Here is a 19,290-nt window from a genome sequence, read left to right on the forward strand (position 1 = left end):
AATATAAACAGGATGACTCATTTATTATTATTTACTTTATTGTTAATTTTTATATAATTTTTTTCACTTATATTTTCATAATTTTTAACCCTACATTAGTTTACTATTTGTATCTTATTATCCTACATTGTCTACATATTTTTAATTGTTTTGTATCTTTTTTAGCCCTTATAAAGCCCTGCGAACTGGGACGAAATGTCGGCAAATAAATAGTTGTTAACAAATCATTGTTTTAGCTCAAAGAATATTTTAAACAACAGCACCCAACATTTCATGTTTCTGACTATATAACTCACAGGTTCATCTAAAGACTCAAGAGCACCAGCCAATAAATACTCCTGGTGGATCGTCTTAGACTCTATTTTTTTGCCCAGAAATTGTGATTATTCACATATTAACAGTAAGATTTGAACAGAATAGTAACATTATTCTTAAAAATCATTGTTTCATATATGCATTTTACTGAAAAGTACCCATTAATAAATTTACCTGGTGTGCTCTAGTTTCTACAAAAGCAAGTATCATGTTGACTAACTCAGAAGCTGATGTGTACCTCCAATAATAATTTTCTAGTGAGCATAACATGCAGCAAACCTGTAAGTATTGATTAATACCAAATTATTTTTATTTATTTATAGGAAAATAAATATATCCATTGAGTGACTGTCATTCTTTAATAAATGACTAGATATAAGTTATAACAACAATTTTAGAAGAAAGAAGAATGATCAAAATTAAATATGAGGGGAAGAATTCAATGATATGGTCAGTTGAATGATAAACAGAAATAAATGAAACATATTTTATTTGTGCCAAAATTTTGGTCTGAATTGTTGAATTTGAATATTATTTGTTATCTTTTTATTCTCTTGTTATATCATATTATATGTTATCTCTTTATTTTCTCGGGACACTGTTTTTTATTCAATACAGTAGTTATCTTGTCTGTACTTAGCCCTGATGAATGCCAAATGAAATTAAGTCCAAAACTTTGGCATAAATAAATTGTTTAACTTATATCTGTTTTTCACTTCACTAACTGCACCCTCAACAATCTTCTCCTCATGAAGAAAAGATATTTGAATAACTGGAGCGATTTCTTTACAATAGATTAAATTTTGACTGCCTATAAATCTTGAATTTTTGGTAAAATATCTTTACATTCATCATAATTCCTAAAAAAATATTACTTCACCATTGAAACATGCTTAAGTTTCACCATTAATTTAGGAAAGTGAGAAGTTCTTAAAAATGGAAGATGATAATGAAAGAATAACTTTTATTTTAAATATCTTTTTTTTGGCCACAGGGGAATCCTAAAGCTTAATTTAATGTATGATTTGCTATTTTAAGATGCAAGTCTCATTGGGAGTACCATTAGTAAAGAAGCAAATAATGGCAGATATCATACAATTTCTTCCATCGATATTGATGGCAGCCAATGAGACTACCTATGTCACTATAAGTAGTGGAAATAAGAATCCAATTGACATAATTAAACACTAATCTTACAAAACAGAATAATGGATCCAAGCCAAGGTGGGCTTTGGTCTGTGGGGGTGATGACACCTTTGCTAAGAAAATTTTTGCATGATAAAAACTTTTGTATGAAAAGAATCCTAGATGGAAGATAAATAAGAGATCTTAATAATGGATGGCCAATTAATTGGAATTAAAATTATGGGAACCATTGGCTGAGAACCCAGTGTCCACCCCACTGAACAGGAAAACATACATCTAACTAAAAAAGGACGAGCCAACTCACATTCTTATATTCTCTGATGAGAAAGAGTTGGATTGACATCACAATGGCCTCAACTGTGATTATAAGATATATTGTTAATTGGACCCTCAGGCCTAGCTATAAATTGTAAAAATTACCCTATTACAACAATAATATCAGGTCTTTTTTCAGGCTCCATATGTCTAAAATTCATTATTTTACTTTGTCAATTTTTTTTAAACTATAAAGTATTTTGAGAAAGAAAATATTGACAAAATGGATGAAAAACCTAAATAGTAACATGATAATAAATTTCTGTTCCAATTACCCATATTGGCAAAAGTTTAATGTAGCGAAAAACCTAATAAAAAGAGCCAAAGATTTAAAAGACGAAGAACCTTTAATGCATATATAAAAGCGGAAATTCATATTTTGAAAAAAAAATGTTATCCTACAAGAATAATTTACAGAATTTTGTAAAATAATAGTGAAAAGAATATAGATAGGTTCTTAAAGGGAAAATGCATGGATAAAAAAATAAAACATGAAGAAAATGAAAAATGCAGGAATCAGATAGAAACAAGAGAATAAAATAAAAATAATAAAACAAAAGCATCATAGACTATTACAAATCATAGACTATCAGCATGGTAGAAATAACAAAAAGTAAGGAAGACAAGGTCAAAAACAAAAATAAATGATCCAAAAACAGAACACGTTAAATAAATAAAAACAGGTTAAAGTTTTACAAAATTAATTACACATCAGATTTAACATAAAACATAAAAAAGATATTTATAGAATATGATCACAAAAATATGAAATTAGGAACTTATAATAATAATAAGCTTGACAAATTTTAGAGTAATATGAAGGACAAACAGAATTTTATAGTTTAAAAAAATTGACAAAGTAAAATTTATGGATTTTAGACATAGGGAGCCAGGAAGAGAGAGGATATTATTGTTATAAAAGGGTAATTTATAAAAAATTTTAACTAATAATTGCTAAATAGGTTTTTATTATTATATTATTGTTGAATTGTTTTTCAAATTTATATAAGAACGAAGGAGGACTATGAAACTCCAGTGTAGTGTAAATAATTTAAAAATAAATAAATATTTGGAAAGCAGAAAAAAGAAAATCACTAAATATTTATATAAGTCATTTTTCCTCTCTATCCTTATAAACTTGATTTTGCCTAGATTGATTTAATTCAACTCTGGATATATTGTTATGGAATTTAGGATGCCAAGCTATCCCAGGCCAGAGCAGTTTCGCCATCTACCGTTTTATTTTACAAACAAAATAATAAAACCTATTTTATACAACGTATGTGGATATACACACACACACACACACACATATATATATATATATATATGATATAAGTTTAATCTTTCTGAGGTAGAAGATTGATGTATAAACAGACTGTGTGGATCGAATAGTAAGGCTTAGTGGGATGGTAATAGAACAGGAGATGGATTACAGAAATCTTGAATCCAAAGTAAATGAGCACAGATGGGTGACTATTGGGTTTTCCAAATTCTTACTGAACATGCTGATTTTCACACTAAGCTACAGAGTTGTGGAAAAGATATCCAGCAGCCACAAATACAGTATTCAGGGGTCTGCTGAGCCTGTTGTCCGAAGAAGGAAAACCAATTGTCCAAGAATATCAGACTTCACAACTTAATGGAAAATGAATTTCCTCAACTGGTAGTCAAATAAAACTATCAACATAGTGCACAATTTTACTAGCACATTTTTATCAAGGTAAAAAGAGAAGAAGAATTGAGGTCAGAGATGTATCAGGGAGACTGCTGTCCATGAGAGCAGTGAAGGAGATGGCATTGAGTTGGGACTAGCATGTTTATTTGTTCTTATATATAGACTGGGGTTACAGCCTGGAATCGCTGTATTGCCGATAAGAAAGGAAGCAGAAGAAAAAAATGTTTTAAGACTTTGAAGTACACGATGGACTGATGACTTCAATAAAATTGAAAATAAAATAATAATTTTCACAATGAAGATGCATGAAAAAATGATAGTTTCGCTATTTAACAAGTTGGCTACCAACTATGAATTATTTCATTACATGTGCTATTACCTTCTAAGGGCAACTGGGATTTATCTTATATTTTCTTATCCTATTTCCTTAATAAATTCATATATATGGCAAGTAAAAACAATCACACAATGAGGCATGGTTAGTATCCTAGATAATTATGTGATATCTCTTAGTTAGTAGTCAATGTATTAACAATAAAATAAAATATCCATATTTATAGTATTACAGTAATAGGTTTTTATATTGATTTTTAATTGAAAAATTAATATCATTACCACTTCAATACGAAGAAATTGCTTAGCATGGTGAAAACAAGCTTGAAGAAGTTCTGGGAGATCATAGTGCTCTGCTGCACAAATTAGTCCAGGAATATTGGCACATGTAAGGGGGCATGAGCTTGTATGCAGATAATCCAGCAGTATTCTGAAGGTATCAGCATCAAACTCTATAATCGAGAACTGAAAAAAGAAAATAACAGAAAGGTAAATTTTGTCTTTTCATGACATAAAAGGCTATATGAGTTGTCCATTGAAAATCAGTTTATTTTAATTGAAATATTTTCAGATCCAACTTAGAAAAATCTTTAAGGTATAAAGGATCTTAAAAGATAAAGCATTAAGATGCACATAATGCTAGATGTTCATAATTTAAAGTATAATATTATGTTATAGCTGCTGTTAGAACTTGCTAGTTCAACACTAATTGAGGATTATAAATAGTAAGGGTCTCAGTAAATAATCTACTCTTGAAGATTAAAATTTATTTCAGGATGGAATATTGAACAAATCTTAATTCCTTAACTTTGGAAAGCATAGACTAGTAATCCATGGAACTTTTAATGAAATGTACATAGATATTTCCAGTCCTCAATAGAGTATACAACAGAGATAAATCCCAAAATGACCATATGTAATATACCTAATACATAACATGTCATTTAAAACAATATAATATAAATCAACAAATAATGTTATTTATTAAATTGTTTCACCTCAACTTGCGCTAGCTTGGCTCTATCTACTTTCTGTACATCAGCACAAACACTCAGTCTTGGTACAGCAAGTTGAGAAGGAGCTTGTTTGTCTTTATCTTTTCCATCTTTTCCTTCTTTGTCTGCGAAAAATGAAGCAAATTATTAGCAGAATTTTTACATTTGTTATTAATTACATCATAATGAATGCTCTTTGCATTCATCCAATCATCTAGACATTCTGAGCTTATGTAAATCCATGCTTATAATATCACACCTTTCCTATCATACAATATATTGATGTATGTTCTATGGGTTAGAAAAATATACATAGAATAAGACACCACAAAACAATGGCAGATATACTCAACAGAGAGCTGCACAATGATTAATAAAGCCATTCATAGGTCTCCATGACAAAAAATAGGTTAGTAAAGGTTACCATCCCTAACCATCCCTATTACAACTAAAACTAATTTGATGAAGAAAGGCACATGTATCAGACAAGGTTCCATGACATACTGCTGTTAAACTGTTGCGGATACAGGTTATGACACCGAGTAGATCATGGACTCATAAAAAAAAGGCTTAGGAAGCCAGTTTAAGCAATGAAGATTCTTTAAAAAGATTATTGATAAAATGGAATGAGAATGATAAAATAAACATGTCTATCTTGGAGTTAAATCATCTCAATGTATATTTGATAGAAACAGTCTTGAAGTAAATCAGGGATTGATAACTTCACAAGTGGAATGTTGGCAACGATCCAGAGAAGAGCTTTGTTGCAAATCACCAGGACGTACTAGAATGTATCCCATGAGGCAGTGCAGGCCTTAGTGGAAGTGGTACCTCTCTATCTTATTCAGTAGAAAGACATAAAGAAACATGCTTTAATTAAAGATAGCTCAGCAGGTCTGGCTTTAAATCCTCAGATGAGAATTGATAAAAGCCTGAGCTAATGGAAAACTTTACCCAGAGGATACAGCAGAAACCAGAAGCAGGTGAAAAGCTTGAAAGGCTTGAGAAAGCATTTCCCCATTGTCCAGTCATGTATGGAAGTAAAATGACTCCTGATTGTGAAATTACTGGGCCTCACAATCATAAGGGCTTTTGAGCCAAGGTTCACGTTCTTGGGAGGGCCAAAGATTTTGTGTATGGGTGATACACTGCAGTGGGTCCTACCCATCCTTACCTTGAAAGAAATAGACACATTCTCAAAGACCAAAAAAAGTAGCAAAAAGAGGTGCTGAAGAAAACTGTAACCAAGTACAAATAGAGGACTAAAATAATCATAGTCTAATGGCTTGATATATTAAGATCAATAACTTCAGTAATTTAACTTTTAATAAGATTGAGTTTTATTGAAGTTAATCTAGTGCCATATTAGTGTAGGTGATTATAACATAATTACAAATACGACAGGAAGTACCAAATAATATAAATTGTAGAACAGCTATAGTTAGCAAAAATAGATATCAATTGAAGGGATTTAAAAAACAAAGAATATCATATAAAATATTTAATTTCTTAATGAGTATAAAAAAAAGTACCAAAAAAAGCAAAAATATCAGTTTCAAAAATCTGATTTAAGGTATAGAACATTTGATTGATCTTTTCTGATAAATTTAATCGCCCTTTCATTATAAAACTAATCCATATGTATCAACAAATATAAACTGGTTTACAACAAACTAACACTTAAACTGAAAACCTTCTAATTCATAAAAGATTGAGTAAGTTTGTGACCATTTGAAAAGACATGGATGGATAATTTTGCTTCTGATGTCAGAACACTCCTTAGAATGGAAACTGAAAAGCAATATTCCTTAACTTCCTAATATATATACATTACAATAGGAAAATAGCTAATATCACTTTGTAGCTAAGATTTATCTGAAAATCAAAAATTTTTTAATGAAAGAAGTAACTAATATAATAATTATAACTAACCACTGATTATCTACAACTAGTTTAACAACTGATTATCTAGTTTCAATAAGGTACCATTCAAACACCTAAAAAAAAATTTTAATTTTGTTGGTTCAGAAGTTGATGAAATTTTATCAAGTTTTGTTCATCAAATCTGAAAATAAATTTAATAGTATTTATACTTTATCATAGATGTTAAAATAGGGAAATGGTTGAGAAAATAATGTTAGAAAGCATGTGCTTATAAAGTTAGGAGAGCATTTTGTAACCCAATTGCAAAAGTTTGTGTTTTATTAATTTATCTTCCAGTAAGTATTTAAAATAACTCTTAATATAAACAAATAATATAAGAAGATTGCAATCTCATTTGCCTTTATGATTGTTAAAGCGCATCAAAATCTACAATTCTTCTATGGAATTGACGGTCTTGTCAACAACTCCTTGAAGAAAAACAGGAATTGACTTCTTCTTTTTTTACCTTTAGTATTAGGGTGAGTATGTGCTCTGTTTAATTTTTTTTCTGACACATTCCAAAGCATCAACTGGGAACCAAAAGCCTCAGAAACTTGCTGCTGTCCATATTCAAACCAAAACCAACCTCCAGCCTCTGTTGGTCAAAGTACTTAAAATAACTTCTACCTCATATGACACATGTCACATCTGTTTGACTATTATACTCTTTTTAGTACTATAATTTATTTTTATGTTCATTATTTGTTAATTTTTTATACATAGATGAATGCTCACAGACATACAAAGAAACAAATACACCAATATACACAGGAAACATATAGTCTCAGAGGGTCAATAAGGGTAGGAAGTACATTTTGGATTGTTTCCTATGTGAAGTAATATGTGAGATAGATATGTACACATGTGGCCTACTATGTGATCCAGCTGTTGACTGGAAAGTGGTATTTTAGAGCTTACCAGCTCTGATTCAATACTGCTGAATGTCCAGCATATCTGGTGGTTCAAGAAACAGTGGAATATGTGTTTTTGGCATGTAACCGCTTCACTAAGGAAAGAATATATGGAGGAATTGTGTGGATTGATTATGACTTCAGAAAATTTGGCAAATCAAGTATTAAGCTTGGATGAACATTGAGCAGTGGTGAAGAACCTTGTCAGTTATTTTGAAGAGGTTATGGGTGGAGGAGAGATCTAGGAGTGTTCACTTGCATCCTAGAACAAGTAATGATGTAATGTCCAATGATGGTCCCAAAGAAGGTAATTATGAAGCAGTACACAGCCATTTCTCTCTATGAAATAATATCTGATGACAGTTCTGCAGAGAGGAAACAACATGAGTAAGAAACTGGTTTTAGTGGGTAAGAATTCCACAATATGACTAGGTACAGGTCTAGTCATTTTTTTTAAAAATTCCATTGTTTTTGTTGGAAAAAAAACCAAAACAGAGTAGGAATATTAGCCTGACCGTTGGGAAGTTCAAGGTCCACTTGAAGCCATCCATTAGATATTTCGATCTGCAGATTGATACTAGTTTGATGAACATCCGTAATTAGCATTGGATCGGATTGAGCTAAATATGGTTGGATTTTTAATTACAGTTTTAAAACAGTGGGTGATTACAATATATAGGGGACTTTAATAAATAAATAAGTGTTGATAATAGTTAAAGATAAGAAAGATGTTACCATAAAATGTAAACTCTAAACCATCATAATTTCAATGTTTTGGTCATAATATTTTTTAAAACAATTATTAACTAAGAATCGTAAAAACTAAAATATGCTATAATAAATAAATAAAAAAATCTCATAAATCTAGATATTACTGGAACAGTCTTGTGAGGAAGCCCATTTTTTCTTGTCATCAGCTGATAAATGGGAATGTTGTTTCCTTATAGATCTGCCCCATCCAGCTGTAAGGGTTCCAAGCCTTGAGAATGCTCTCTTTACCATCGGCGAGCTTGGTACACTTTTTGGTCTGAAATGATATACGAGGTCATAAATATTATGTATTGTCTATTATACATTGTCTATAAATTAAAAAAAAATTAAATTCATGTATCTTAGAAAGATTTTACATGATATTTTTCTAAAACTAGAAAATCAAATAACTATGAAGATACTAACAATTTTCCTTAGTTTTCCTATAAACATAGTGGCACACTGAAATGTTATCATTACTGTTAAGAATGTAAACCCAACTTAACTTTTTGTAAGCTTTGTATTATATCATGATAAGTTCATGGTCAGTAATGAAATTTAAATCATCAATTCTTGAAACAATAAAAATATTAAAATCCAAAATAATTTAATCAACAACCGACCAATCTGTTCAGGTAGAATGCAAGCACACTCAGTTACTTAGGATAAATAAGATTATTATCATAATCAGTTTCTTTTAAATTAAATTATTTTTCATTATTGTAGTTCATGCACAGCTGTGTTTCTAATTGAGGTTTTTTATTTATACAGTATTAATGAGACCCAAGATATCCCTTGTTTTTCGTCATGTACCCTTAATATCTCCTATTCCTCTAAAAGATTTTAGATGAGAGAAAGAAGTAGACCCAGGAGTAATAGAAAGGGCAAAAGGTTAATTCAATTGAACACACTGAAACATCAAATCCAAATTTATATAAATAAATGATCTTAGAATCCCCAGCACCTTATTAAGCTCCAATTATCCTTTATTAAGTTTGTTATTTAATTATTATTAAATAAATTAGATTAATAAGAAATGAATTTGTTATTTGCTTCTACCTTGGAGTTTCAATATCTGGTACTTGTAGAAAGTTACTGCTCTTAGGTTTCTGAGGGCTTGGTAAAGAAGGAACAGCTCTCGCTAATAATTCAGCCACAGGAACTTGAGGTGACCCAAAACCTGTTTGTATTCCATATAGCATTTCCTGAAACACTCTAAATACATGTAACGGTTAGTAACTAAATTTATAGTTATTTCTTTCTGAAACATTAATATGACTATTATGAACTATTTTTAATTATCATTACAATATGTGTAATATATTCTATAAGAATTTAAAGGGGTATGTTGTAGGTCAACATGCAATAATTAATAAGCACAATCAAACTGTAGTAAGTCAAATCCAGCTTGGAGGCTGGAAAGCTATAAATATTTTAAAACTTGACAAGAAATGAGCAATGACATGATTAATGATGCTATTGAGCTGGTAAAAGTATAAGAGTGTATGGATGTTTATTGTGTAGTGGAAAGTAGGGAGGATTTTTATAAATAAAGACAACAAGAGTGTTTTCATAAACAGATCCCACGACAGACTGCTCTCGAACAAAGCAGCATACCTGCTTTGTTCTCAGCAGTATCCTAGTGTCGCCAACTACCGGTTTATTTAAAAACCAAAATAATAAAACTTATTTTATACAATATATTGCCATACCTTTTTTTTTTTTTTTAAAAACCAATAGATTAATTTTCATATAGATGAATATCAAATATTTGGTAATAAATCCATGAATTGTTAAGGCAGTCAGGTTCATGATGAAGCTAGCACAGTTTTCTAGTACAAACTGTTAATTCTGTACAAAATGGCTATCTCGAGAGTGTTTTATTTCATAATTAATCTTTTAGGAGAAATTCTTTGCATGACAATAAACCTTGTAAATTAGGAGTTCATATCCAAAGTTATTATAATAAGTTATAGCCTATGAATGGTTGTGTACTTTTAGAAAACCTTAAACAAGAGTTATTTGGTCTCTTATATATGAGGAGATGTAGCTTGGACCCAAACCAAAATAGGTATTTAGAATAGAAATAACAGTAATTATGTATTCTAATTGACAACAGAATAAATATTTAGAATTTGTGCAAAGTAAGTAAAAAATAATTGGTGCCAAAGATCTAAATAACTTTTTATTTATATTTATTGACATTCTTACACCCTAAGCTTCCAGATTAGCCCCATTTTGGGACTTAATGTTTTATTTTTAACCTCACTATTATGCTTATGTTACCTGCTTCTAACTCCAAGTATAGCTCTAACTCCTATCAGTCTGCTTTGCTTTTGCTTGTTCTGTCCAACCAAGAAAACAACATCAAACAATTGTGCATTAACAGAAATGTTAGGTTCTGAATTGAGGAAAGCTTTGGTGAAATCCTTTGCTAGCTGATCATAGTCTTCAAATCTATCTCTAACAGAATCCAATAAAGGACTTGAAGGCCTCATATGGCCAATTGGTCTCCATGAACCACGTCTAGAACACAAACAAAAAAATAAATATGATATACACTATTTAATACTGCAAATCTTCCAACTAAATATCTTCTTCACCAAAGTAACTTAAACACGACTATATCTATCATACAGTTTTTAAAGGCATAATATTCACCTGTAGGGTTTGGGAATCTGTCCAGTTTCAGCATGATTGGCTAGGTTAGCAACTATGTCTTCCAACATTTGACTCCTAGTTCTTTCCTGCATTCTAGCAAACTTTGGTGCTGAGTAACTAGCCCTTTCTCCATTTACAATTTTTGTCAAAAGCCACTCTCTGAACATTGGACCTTTATCAAAAACACTTTGTTCCCATAAATATGGCTTATATGCTCCCACTTCATCCCTCGTAACAACAGACACCTATAAGAGTGGAAGAGTGTTGATTACTTTTATTCAAATGCATGAACTTTTACAATCATCTTTATACTTTATAATTAAACAAAACATATATTTTAATAAGATATGTAAAAAGAGTAAATAGTGCACATTCTTTTAAATACTATAAAGATAAACTTAAGTATATATGGTGAAATAAATATATGGTTTTATGTGAGTATAACAATTTTTACCAGGTAGGACTCAAATTATGTCAGTTTCCAAGGAACGATGGAGAGAATTAGCCTGCCTAATGGACCAATCAGTTCTTGCATGAGTACCACCAAAGAAGTACTAGATTCAAGTGGAAATTGAAACTACACTGTTCTGAGCTAGATACTTTAAATCCCAAGGCTCAAATTGCTCGGCCATCACAGCCTCAGGGATGTAGTGAATATGAATGGATACTTTAAATTTTTTTTTCAAATAATTTCCTCTACCTGCAAGATTGGAGTAAGAGGAAGACTATCCATAATTTTTAAATTAACCTTTACCATTCCCATCCAAAGAAGACATCAGTGATGACCTTCACTTCTGGTAATTCTATACATAATCAAAGCACTACTGTCATTAAAACAGTAGTGTCAAAAATACTGAATAATTTAGTTGTTATCTAGTTAAAAACAATTTTTTTTTAAACATGCTTTTACCTCATATCTTGTAGGTTTTCTCTTGATTCTTGGTGATGTTCTCACCAAAATAAAGGTATGAAGGAAGTGAGATTTTATGCAAGATGGAGAAAATGAAGTATTATCAGCTTCCAGAAACACTACACACACTATATCATTGCCAATATGTCTTTTCCTCTGAAGCTATAAGTTAAAACAAATAATTTGAGAAATAAAATAAAACATTATCTTCATTTTGACTAACAATTAAATATATTAAAAACATTTATTGCCAAATTTAATAAATATACTTCAGAATACAAGGACCTCTGAATAAATATAGGATAGAATAGAAAAGAAAATCAATGTCATACTGGGTCAGAGTCCCTTCAGAATGACTTGTAGAAAATTAGTATGTATTATTATTTAATTTGTAAATATAACTGTAAATAAACCAGTGGATGGCAACACTGCTTCAGACCTGAAACAAATTGGCTGTTTTCTTGGTCTGAGTTCTGTTAGCTTGTGGCCTCCATCAGTGCAAATACTCTTTGTCTTTTGTTATAAAACCCTCCCTGACCCACAACATAATTTATATGAACAGATTATAAGAAAACAATTCAACTAGAACTTAAAAATAAAAATAACTTAATTTATATTTATACACTGTCTACAATATAAATAAATATAAAGTCCGTAAAAAAAATACAATACATTCTTATCCTAAATAAAAAATAAAAGAAGTAAAAGGTAAAAAAAAAATAAAATAATCAATTCATATGTCATTTATCAGTTCATTTAATTTTTATTGTGTACTGTATGCTGGAAGTGATTTTGACTTGGGCAGATGGAAAAGCCAAGAGGGAAACAAGGCTCCCAGCCTTCAACAAGCCTCCCAGGATCGAGTGAATTGATATCTCTATTTGTGATATAACAATTCTTTCTATTGATTTGGGAATATTGGAGAGGATGGAGATTAGGGTTGGAGATTTTTTTAATGGAATGTATTAGGAATTTCTTTCCAGGAAGTGAAAAAAACTGAATTTTGGAGAGAAAAGTTTTAAATAAAAAGAAGGCCCAGCAGGATTTCAGGGAGATATAATTTTACTAGTTTAACATATATTCCATCTAACCCTATGGAGTTTGTGCAGGAATTTATCACAGATAATTTGTTACAGAATTTATTACTGAGCTGTAAGGTTAACATATTTCCCAGTGATTGATATAGATAGTTAAGTTTAAAAATAAAATTAATAATATTTTAAGAAAGTAATTTTTAATGGATTCTTTTATTTTAGTGAGGAAAAAATAATCCTTTCATTATTTAAGTAGCTTTTTACAACAAATACCTTACATTTGATACTATTTTTACAACAAGTACCTTCTGTGGATCATGTTTTTCATATGGCAGGAGTGTGGATACATGAAACATAATTTCAATACTTCTCCAGTTTGTATAAATTGAGTAGAGCCCAGTAAGGTCATGAACTGTATCCAATCCCCCTTTGTATTTGTCAAACCCTTAAAAAAAGACAAGAAAGATGATTAAAATTTCTTAATCGACTAAGGAAAACATTCGATTATTGTTTTTTTAATGACTACATTAACGATATATAAGGAAAAAATAAAGGTAATTTATTTAAATTATTTTCTAAATATTGATAGAAAAATTCAATAAAGTATTAATTTATTTTAATAACTAACTGTATTCTTTATAACTAATTTCTTAGTTCCAATCATAATTTGTCGGCAGCTAGTACAGATAATTAGTATCAGTGTAATAATATGATTACTATATAATTTTTACACTGAAGGTTACAAAGGTGAAAAGTCTTATTGTTATTTTTATGGTTTCTATTAAATAAAAATAACAATAAGACTTGACCCATTCCAAGTTTTATTTTCATATTTTCAATTTTACAAATATTAAGAAAATAATAATTGAATCAAATAATTGCATTGAAACATCATCTAGAGAATTTGAAACATCATTTTTTTATGTTTATTAAAGTTGTTTAATAAAAGTTTGTTAAAAATAAACATGGTTTGAAAAGATTGTTTGACCTATGCCAAAATAACAAATGGAACTTTAGGTTTGTATTAGATTTTAATACATTAATAGTTCAACATAACTTTAATTATTTACATTCAGTAAAGTTTGCACACATAAAGATTATTGCATTAATTTAGTCACCTAATAGTAGAAAATTACCTAGAAGCTAAACAACAACATATGATATGTATACCTTGGCAAAAGGAGCACTTGGGAGCCTATTGCTAGGATGTCTGAGCTCCTACGATGCACTTTTTTACAGATTAAGAGGATACTTTTTTAGTGGCGAAACTTCAATTACTATTTTGGAAATGATAAATAGACCTGGCAATACTGACCAAAAAGAGGGTTTATGCTAATTAAGTACCGGAAATGGTTTTCAACTTTTCATTTTCATGTGAAGAGAGTTTATTGAAGTTTGAACAAATCAGTTTGTTCTTTATGGAGAGAGACCTCAAAATTTCTGGATTTTTACTAATTACTAATTACTCCTAAGCAATATGTGTGTGTTTATGTGTATGTGCGTGTATGTGTGTATGTGAAAATATATATATGTGGGTGTGAATATATGTATGTATGTATGTGATAATATGTATGTGTATGTATATACGTATGTTGCTGAAAACTAATAGGAAGTAAATGGCGTTGATGACCAGGGAGGTTTTACGCCGTTAAACAAAACCAAACAAACAACTCCTAAGCAATACATTTATAGGAAAACGTTACTATATTATAAATTAAAGAATAAATAATTCTGCTTTGAACAAACACCATTTATAGAAATTAATCAAGTTGTTAGGAAGAAAGAACGACCATTTTTAAAAAAAAATTGTGTTCTGGACTTTTAAATCTTATGTTTGCAATGTAAAATATATTATAGCAAACAAATAATATATTTGGACAAAGTAATTCTCCCAATATTGATTTTTTCACAGTCTGTCATAGTTCTAGAGGATGAATGAACTTGAAAGGAATAAGTTAAATTTAATAAAAAAATGTTAAATATAATGGAAAAATGTTATTGACAATGTCAAAAATACATTTTTCTTGAATTAAAGCAACTAAAAATGACTCCAATCAACATTAATAAATAGATTTCCATATGAAAACATTGCTGTAAAAAATGCTAAAAAGGATGCTGACATATCCATGTCAGAAGGGTTATAGAAAATGTTACAAATTCTGAAAGTGGGACTGGTAGGGAAACCCTGAGATCTTTAAGTTACTATCACAGCATTTACGAAGGGGTGTCGGAATGGTCATGGTTATAAGAAGCAAGGGACAACATGGTCTCCAATATGCTATAATTGTAGAGAAGTGTCCTGTACCAATAGACTTAGATGAAATTGTTGATGAATCAAACTTGAACAACAGCAAAAATAACTATCTAGCAATGGCAAGATATTAGACCTTCAGGGGCCTGTTTCATAATAAAGTACAAAGTAATACGATTAGTCTTCTAGATTTATCTTATTTCAATTACACAGACTTGTACAATAGTAACTTCTACTTTAGTATTTTTAATTCCTGTAATATCACTAATAGTCATCCCTATCATGAAAAAAATAAGTATTAGAATTATTACCACACTAGTTTCTACACTTGTACTATGAACTAGTACTATTAGCTTTCATTATGAAACAGGGCCCAGTTTGACCAATTGTTGGAGTCAGCTTCTACTTCTAAATGTAGCAAATTCAATTAATCTCATTTGAGTTTATTGTTAATTACCTAAACATCAAATATTTTTGTTATTTATGTCAATTTTATACATTTTAATTACATGTTTACATAACAATGAGCGGTTTTAATTTCAAATGCAGTGATTCAACAAAATTGGTTATTGGTTCACCAGCAAGAAAGAAAGAATAAACCATGTTTGCTGAAAATATTTGTACAAGGCTGTGCATATAGGTTTGATAGTACAATATTTGATACTATAGAGCAGTGATTCCCAAACTGTTTTGTCCTGTAGCCCCCTTTCCAGGAGAAATATTACTTAGCATCCCCTGGAAATCAATTTTTTAATAATTTAAATAGCAATTAATAGGAAATATATATGTTTTAATGTTTCTACCATTTTCTTGAAATATAGCAAAGAAAGGTGTAAATTATAAACATTCAACTCAGAAATTATGAAACTATTTATGGAACTCAGAATAGAATGTAATACAAAAAAAAAGTACATTCGAAATCATGTCAATGAGAAGGATGAACCTGGGGTGCTACTACCAATTTAGTAATCCTTGGCTCTATTTTCATCAGCAGTAATATTGTTGACTATGACAACTTATAGTTATTCATCGCCCCCCAAATGCACCTATGGCCATCACTGCCCTCTGAATCGCTGCAGTGCCCACAACTTTGGGAATCACTGCTATAGAGTATAGAAATAAATTATTTATTTCATATAATACAATTTGCATTAGGAAAATGATTTGAAAATCCAAAACGCAATTTTTTTTTTTGAATGGTCTTTCTTTTAACTCGTTTATCATAACAGGCTTCATAAGTAAGATAATTAATTGAAGAATAAACTTCCATAAATTGTATGATTAGCTCACCTTTAAGCCTCACTTTTTCACCTAAAATTTGTAAGAATTCTTGAAATAATGGGCTATTTTCATTGTTGTCTAATATTTCTTCTTCCATATATTGACCTTCTTTAACATATATAACACCAACTTTGAGTTCCGATTTAATGAAGACCTACAAAATAAAGTACGTTTATTTGATGATTGTGGAACCACTAACAACCTGAAGTTAATTAATAATTAATATATTAATTACTATACTATAATTAATTTATTATAAAAACTTACAATTTTAAATGCAAGCAGTACCATGAGCTGTATTAGTACAGAAAAACATAAAAATAACGGGAATATACACTAATCATTAGTAAGTATAAATGAGTGTTTTACAGATGAGAAACTTTTCCTTCAATTCTTAATAGACTTTGGTGGGTTACCAGGAATTTATTTATAAGCAAGGTTTTAGACCAATGTTCATGAAGTTTATATTGAAAAGAAATATATCTTTTACCAGGGCAAGGCTCTCCTGGAAGGGATACCATGTTTATTATGAATAGTTTTGTAGTGACATAATAAGGATTATTAAGGATTTTCCCAACATTTCTGGGTTAATAACTGGAACTGGATATAGGAAGACTTTCATTATAGGATTGAAAATAATAGCAGAAAATTGAACATTCAAGTAGCTAAGATATTTTTTGTCAAATAGCTGTATGATTACAATGAAGATGTTCGTAAAAATTTGTATGAAACAAATTCTCTAAAATAACACTATGTTCACATATATTTAAATAAAGATAATAGACTACCTGATCTAACTTAAGCAACTCTTCAGGAGTATCTGGTAGTTGCCCAAGGGTAAGAGGAGGATTAAGATTGACTTCTTTTCCGAGGGAACGAACTACTTCTTCCCGATTGTAACGATCAGCAAAAACACAAGATGCTGGGATCAAGCCATGAGCTGTGTAACTGATTGCTCTAACCAAGATCCTACAAAACAATTTTGACGTTACAGTAATGAACTATATTAGAATTGGCTTATAGTAATAAAATTACAATGATCATAGTTAAATTGAAGTAAGTAAAATTTAGTTGAGAAATATTTTGAGTTATAGAATTTGATGGAAGTATTTTTATTCTAGATATATGGCTCACATATATGCATAGTAAATAAACATACGATAAAATAAAATTTACCTTTTACATTAATTTATATGATAATGCTTATAAATTTAAAGATTTTCAAGTTAAATAAAAATTTAACAAGGGATTGTGAAAAAAATTCATGTTACCAAATGTTGACTATAGCCATTTATGAATATTATTTTGATGATATGATAATGCAGTAATGAACTCTAACTTCTGAACTGGATACCAAATTATAGATAGGTATACTAATCAGTATGCTTACCTAAACTGGTCCCTCCCATTTAGCATTTCCTGTTTTATACTTAAGATCACAGGACCAAGATCTTCATCATTTGTGAAGTAGTTCCAATGCTCATGTCCATAGAAATATTTCTCATAGGTCTCCTGTTCGACTGATGTCAACTCGAAGCACTGGTTCTTTTCCCACTGTTCCTCGATCACACTCTTCTTTCTAAAGGAATGAAAATTTAAATTAGATGTGACACAGTAATTAAAATATCTTATATACTGAGATAAGTGAAATTCCATAACGGATTTTTTGCCATTCTTCTTCTAACTTATGCTGTTAAAAAAAATTAAATGGGCTACATTCTGGTTAAATTATTTAGAAAATATATACATATTATAATCAGTCAACAAAAGATAAATCTAAAAATTTGGTTCAAATTATTTGTTTTTTATCCAATATAATTTTGATTATTGATTATCATCTATAATTAATGTAATAAAAGAGTGAAAGGGCAAAAGATAAGAAAAGAGATACCTTGGCTCATCTTCTTCATCCTCGAGGAGCTGTGGGTGCCTATAATGGTACTCATCGCCACCTTCAGCACCCCCTTCTCCTTCTTCATCTCTTTCTGACTCGCTCTCATCCCATATAGTATCAGAGGCAATTTTTTGTCTTGAACACTCAATCCAATAACCAGGGGTCGGAATTAAGTTATGTGGATATTCTTCACAAAACTCATCTATAAATTAATGAAATATAAATGAGAAATATTTCATCTTATACATTTTGAACATGATGTTTTTATGAACAAGATTCTCTACAACCTTGGCTAAAAGAATTAGGCACAAAGAAAAATTATTTTTATTCCATTCATAATAAAAATAAAATTTATATTTATTGCTCCTTACAAAATTATGTCAATAAAAATTGATCCCTTTAATAGATTTTTTTTTTATCATTCATCATTCATTTAATTTCTTTTAATCCATTTCTCTCCAAGTGAATATTTTTATTTGGACCATTGAGGAGAGGAGAGAGGGCAGGGTAAAGTGTTTAAACATAATAAACCATGTTGCATGAAAATAATTCTTGATTTACACATGATTTTAAGAAAATATACTATAAATAAAAATACTAATAAAAAAAAGAACTTATTTTTTTAAATGTATTATAAAGTAGTTTGAATGCAGACCATTTTTGTCTGGAATATTTGTTTGATAAAAAAGCTACTTAAACATCATTGAACTATACTTGAAATTTTTACATACAAATATTAAACACTAGGCATCTAAAGAAGAAATTAAAAAAAAAAAAAGCTCAAAATAATATATAAAAAAATATAAACATTATTCATGCATGAATGCAACTCTAGGAAGAAATTGTTAGTAAAAAAACAAATTGTGGATGGTAATACTTTTGGTATTAATATA

At 29.8% G+C, this 19,290-nt stretch overlaps 1 protein-coding gene across 1 annotated transcript in view; it reads right to left on the bottom strand.

The window, feature by feature from the left end:
• Positions 1-489: 489 nt before the first annotated feature.
• Positions 490-19,290, bottom strand: part of LOC106686297 (uncharacterized) — a gene marked incomplete at its 3' end in the record, with an annotated part of 25,430 nt that continues 6,629 nt past the window's right edge. The window contains 13 exon segments of the mRNA XM_067052637.1: positions 490-594; positions 4,070-4,252; positions 4,786-4,907; positions 8,492-8,643; positions 9,426-9,581; positions 10,653-10,892; positions 11,028-11,272; positions 11,938-12,099; positions 13,277-13,416; positions 16,513-16,657; positions 17,292-17,472; positions 17,894-18,082; positions 18,395-18,599. Of these exon segments, the coding sequence (XP_066908738.1) occupies positions 490-594; positions 4,070-4,252; positions 4,786-4,907; positions 8,492-8,643; positions 9,426-9,581; positions 10,653-10,892; positions 11,028-11,272; positions 11,938-12,099; positions 13,277-13,416; positions 16,513-16,657; positions 17,292-17,472; positions 17,894-18,082; positions 18,395-18,599 (2,225 nt within the window).

Source organism: Halyomorpha halys, unplaced genomic scaffold (assembly GCF_000696795.3).
Source record: "Halyomorpha halys isolate HHAL.00 unplaced genomic scaffold, Hhal_1.1 Scaffold803.1, whole genome shotgun sequence".
NCBI classification, from domain to species: Eukaryota; Metazoa; Arthropoda; class Insecta; order Hemiptera; family Pentatomidae; genus Halyomorpha; species Halyomorpha halys.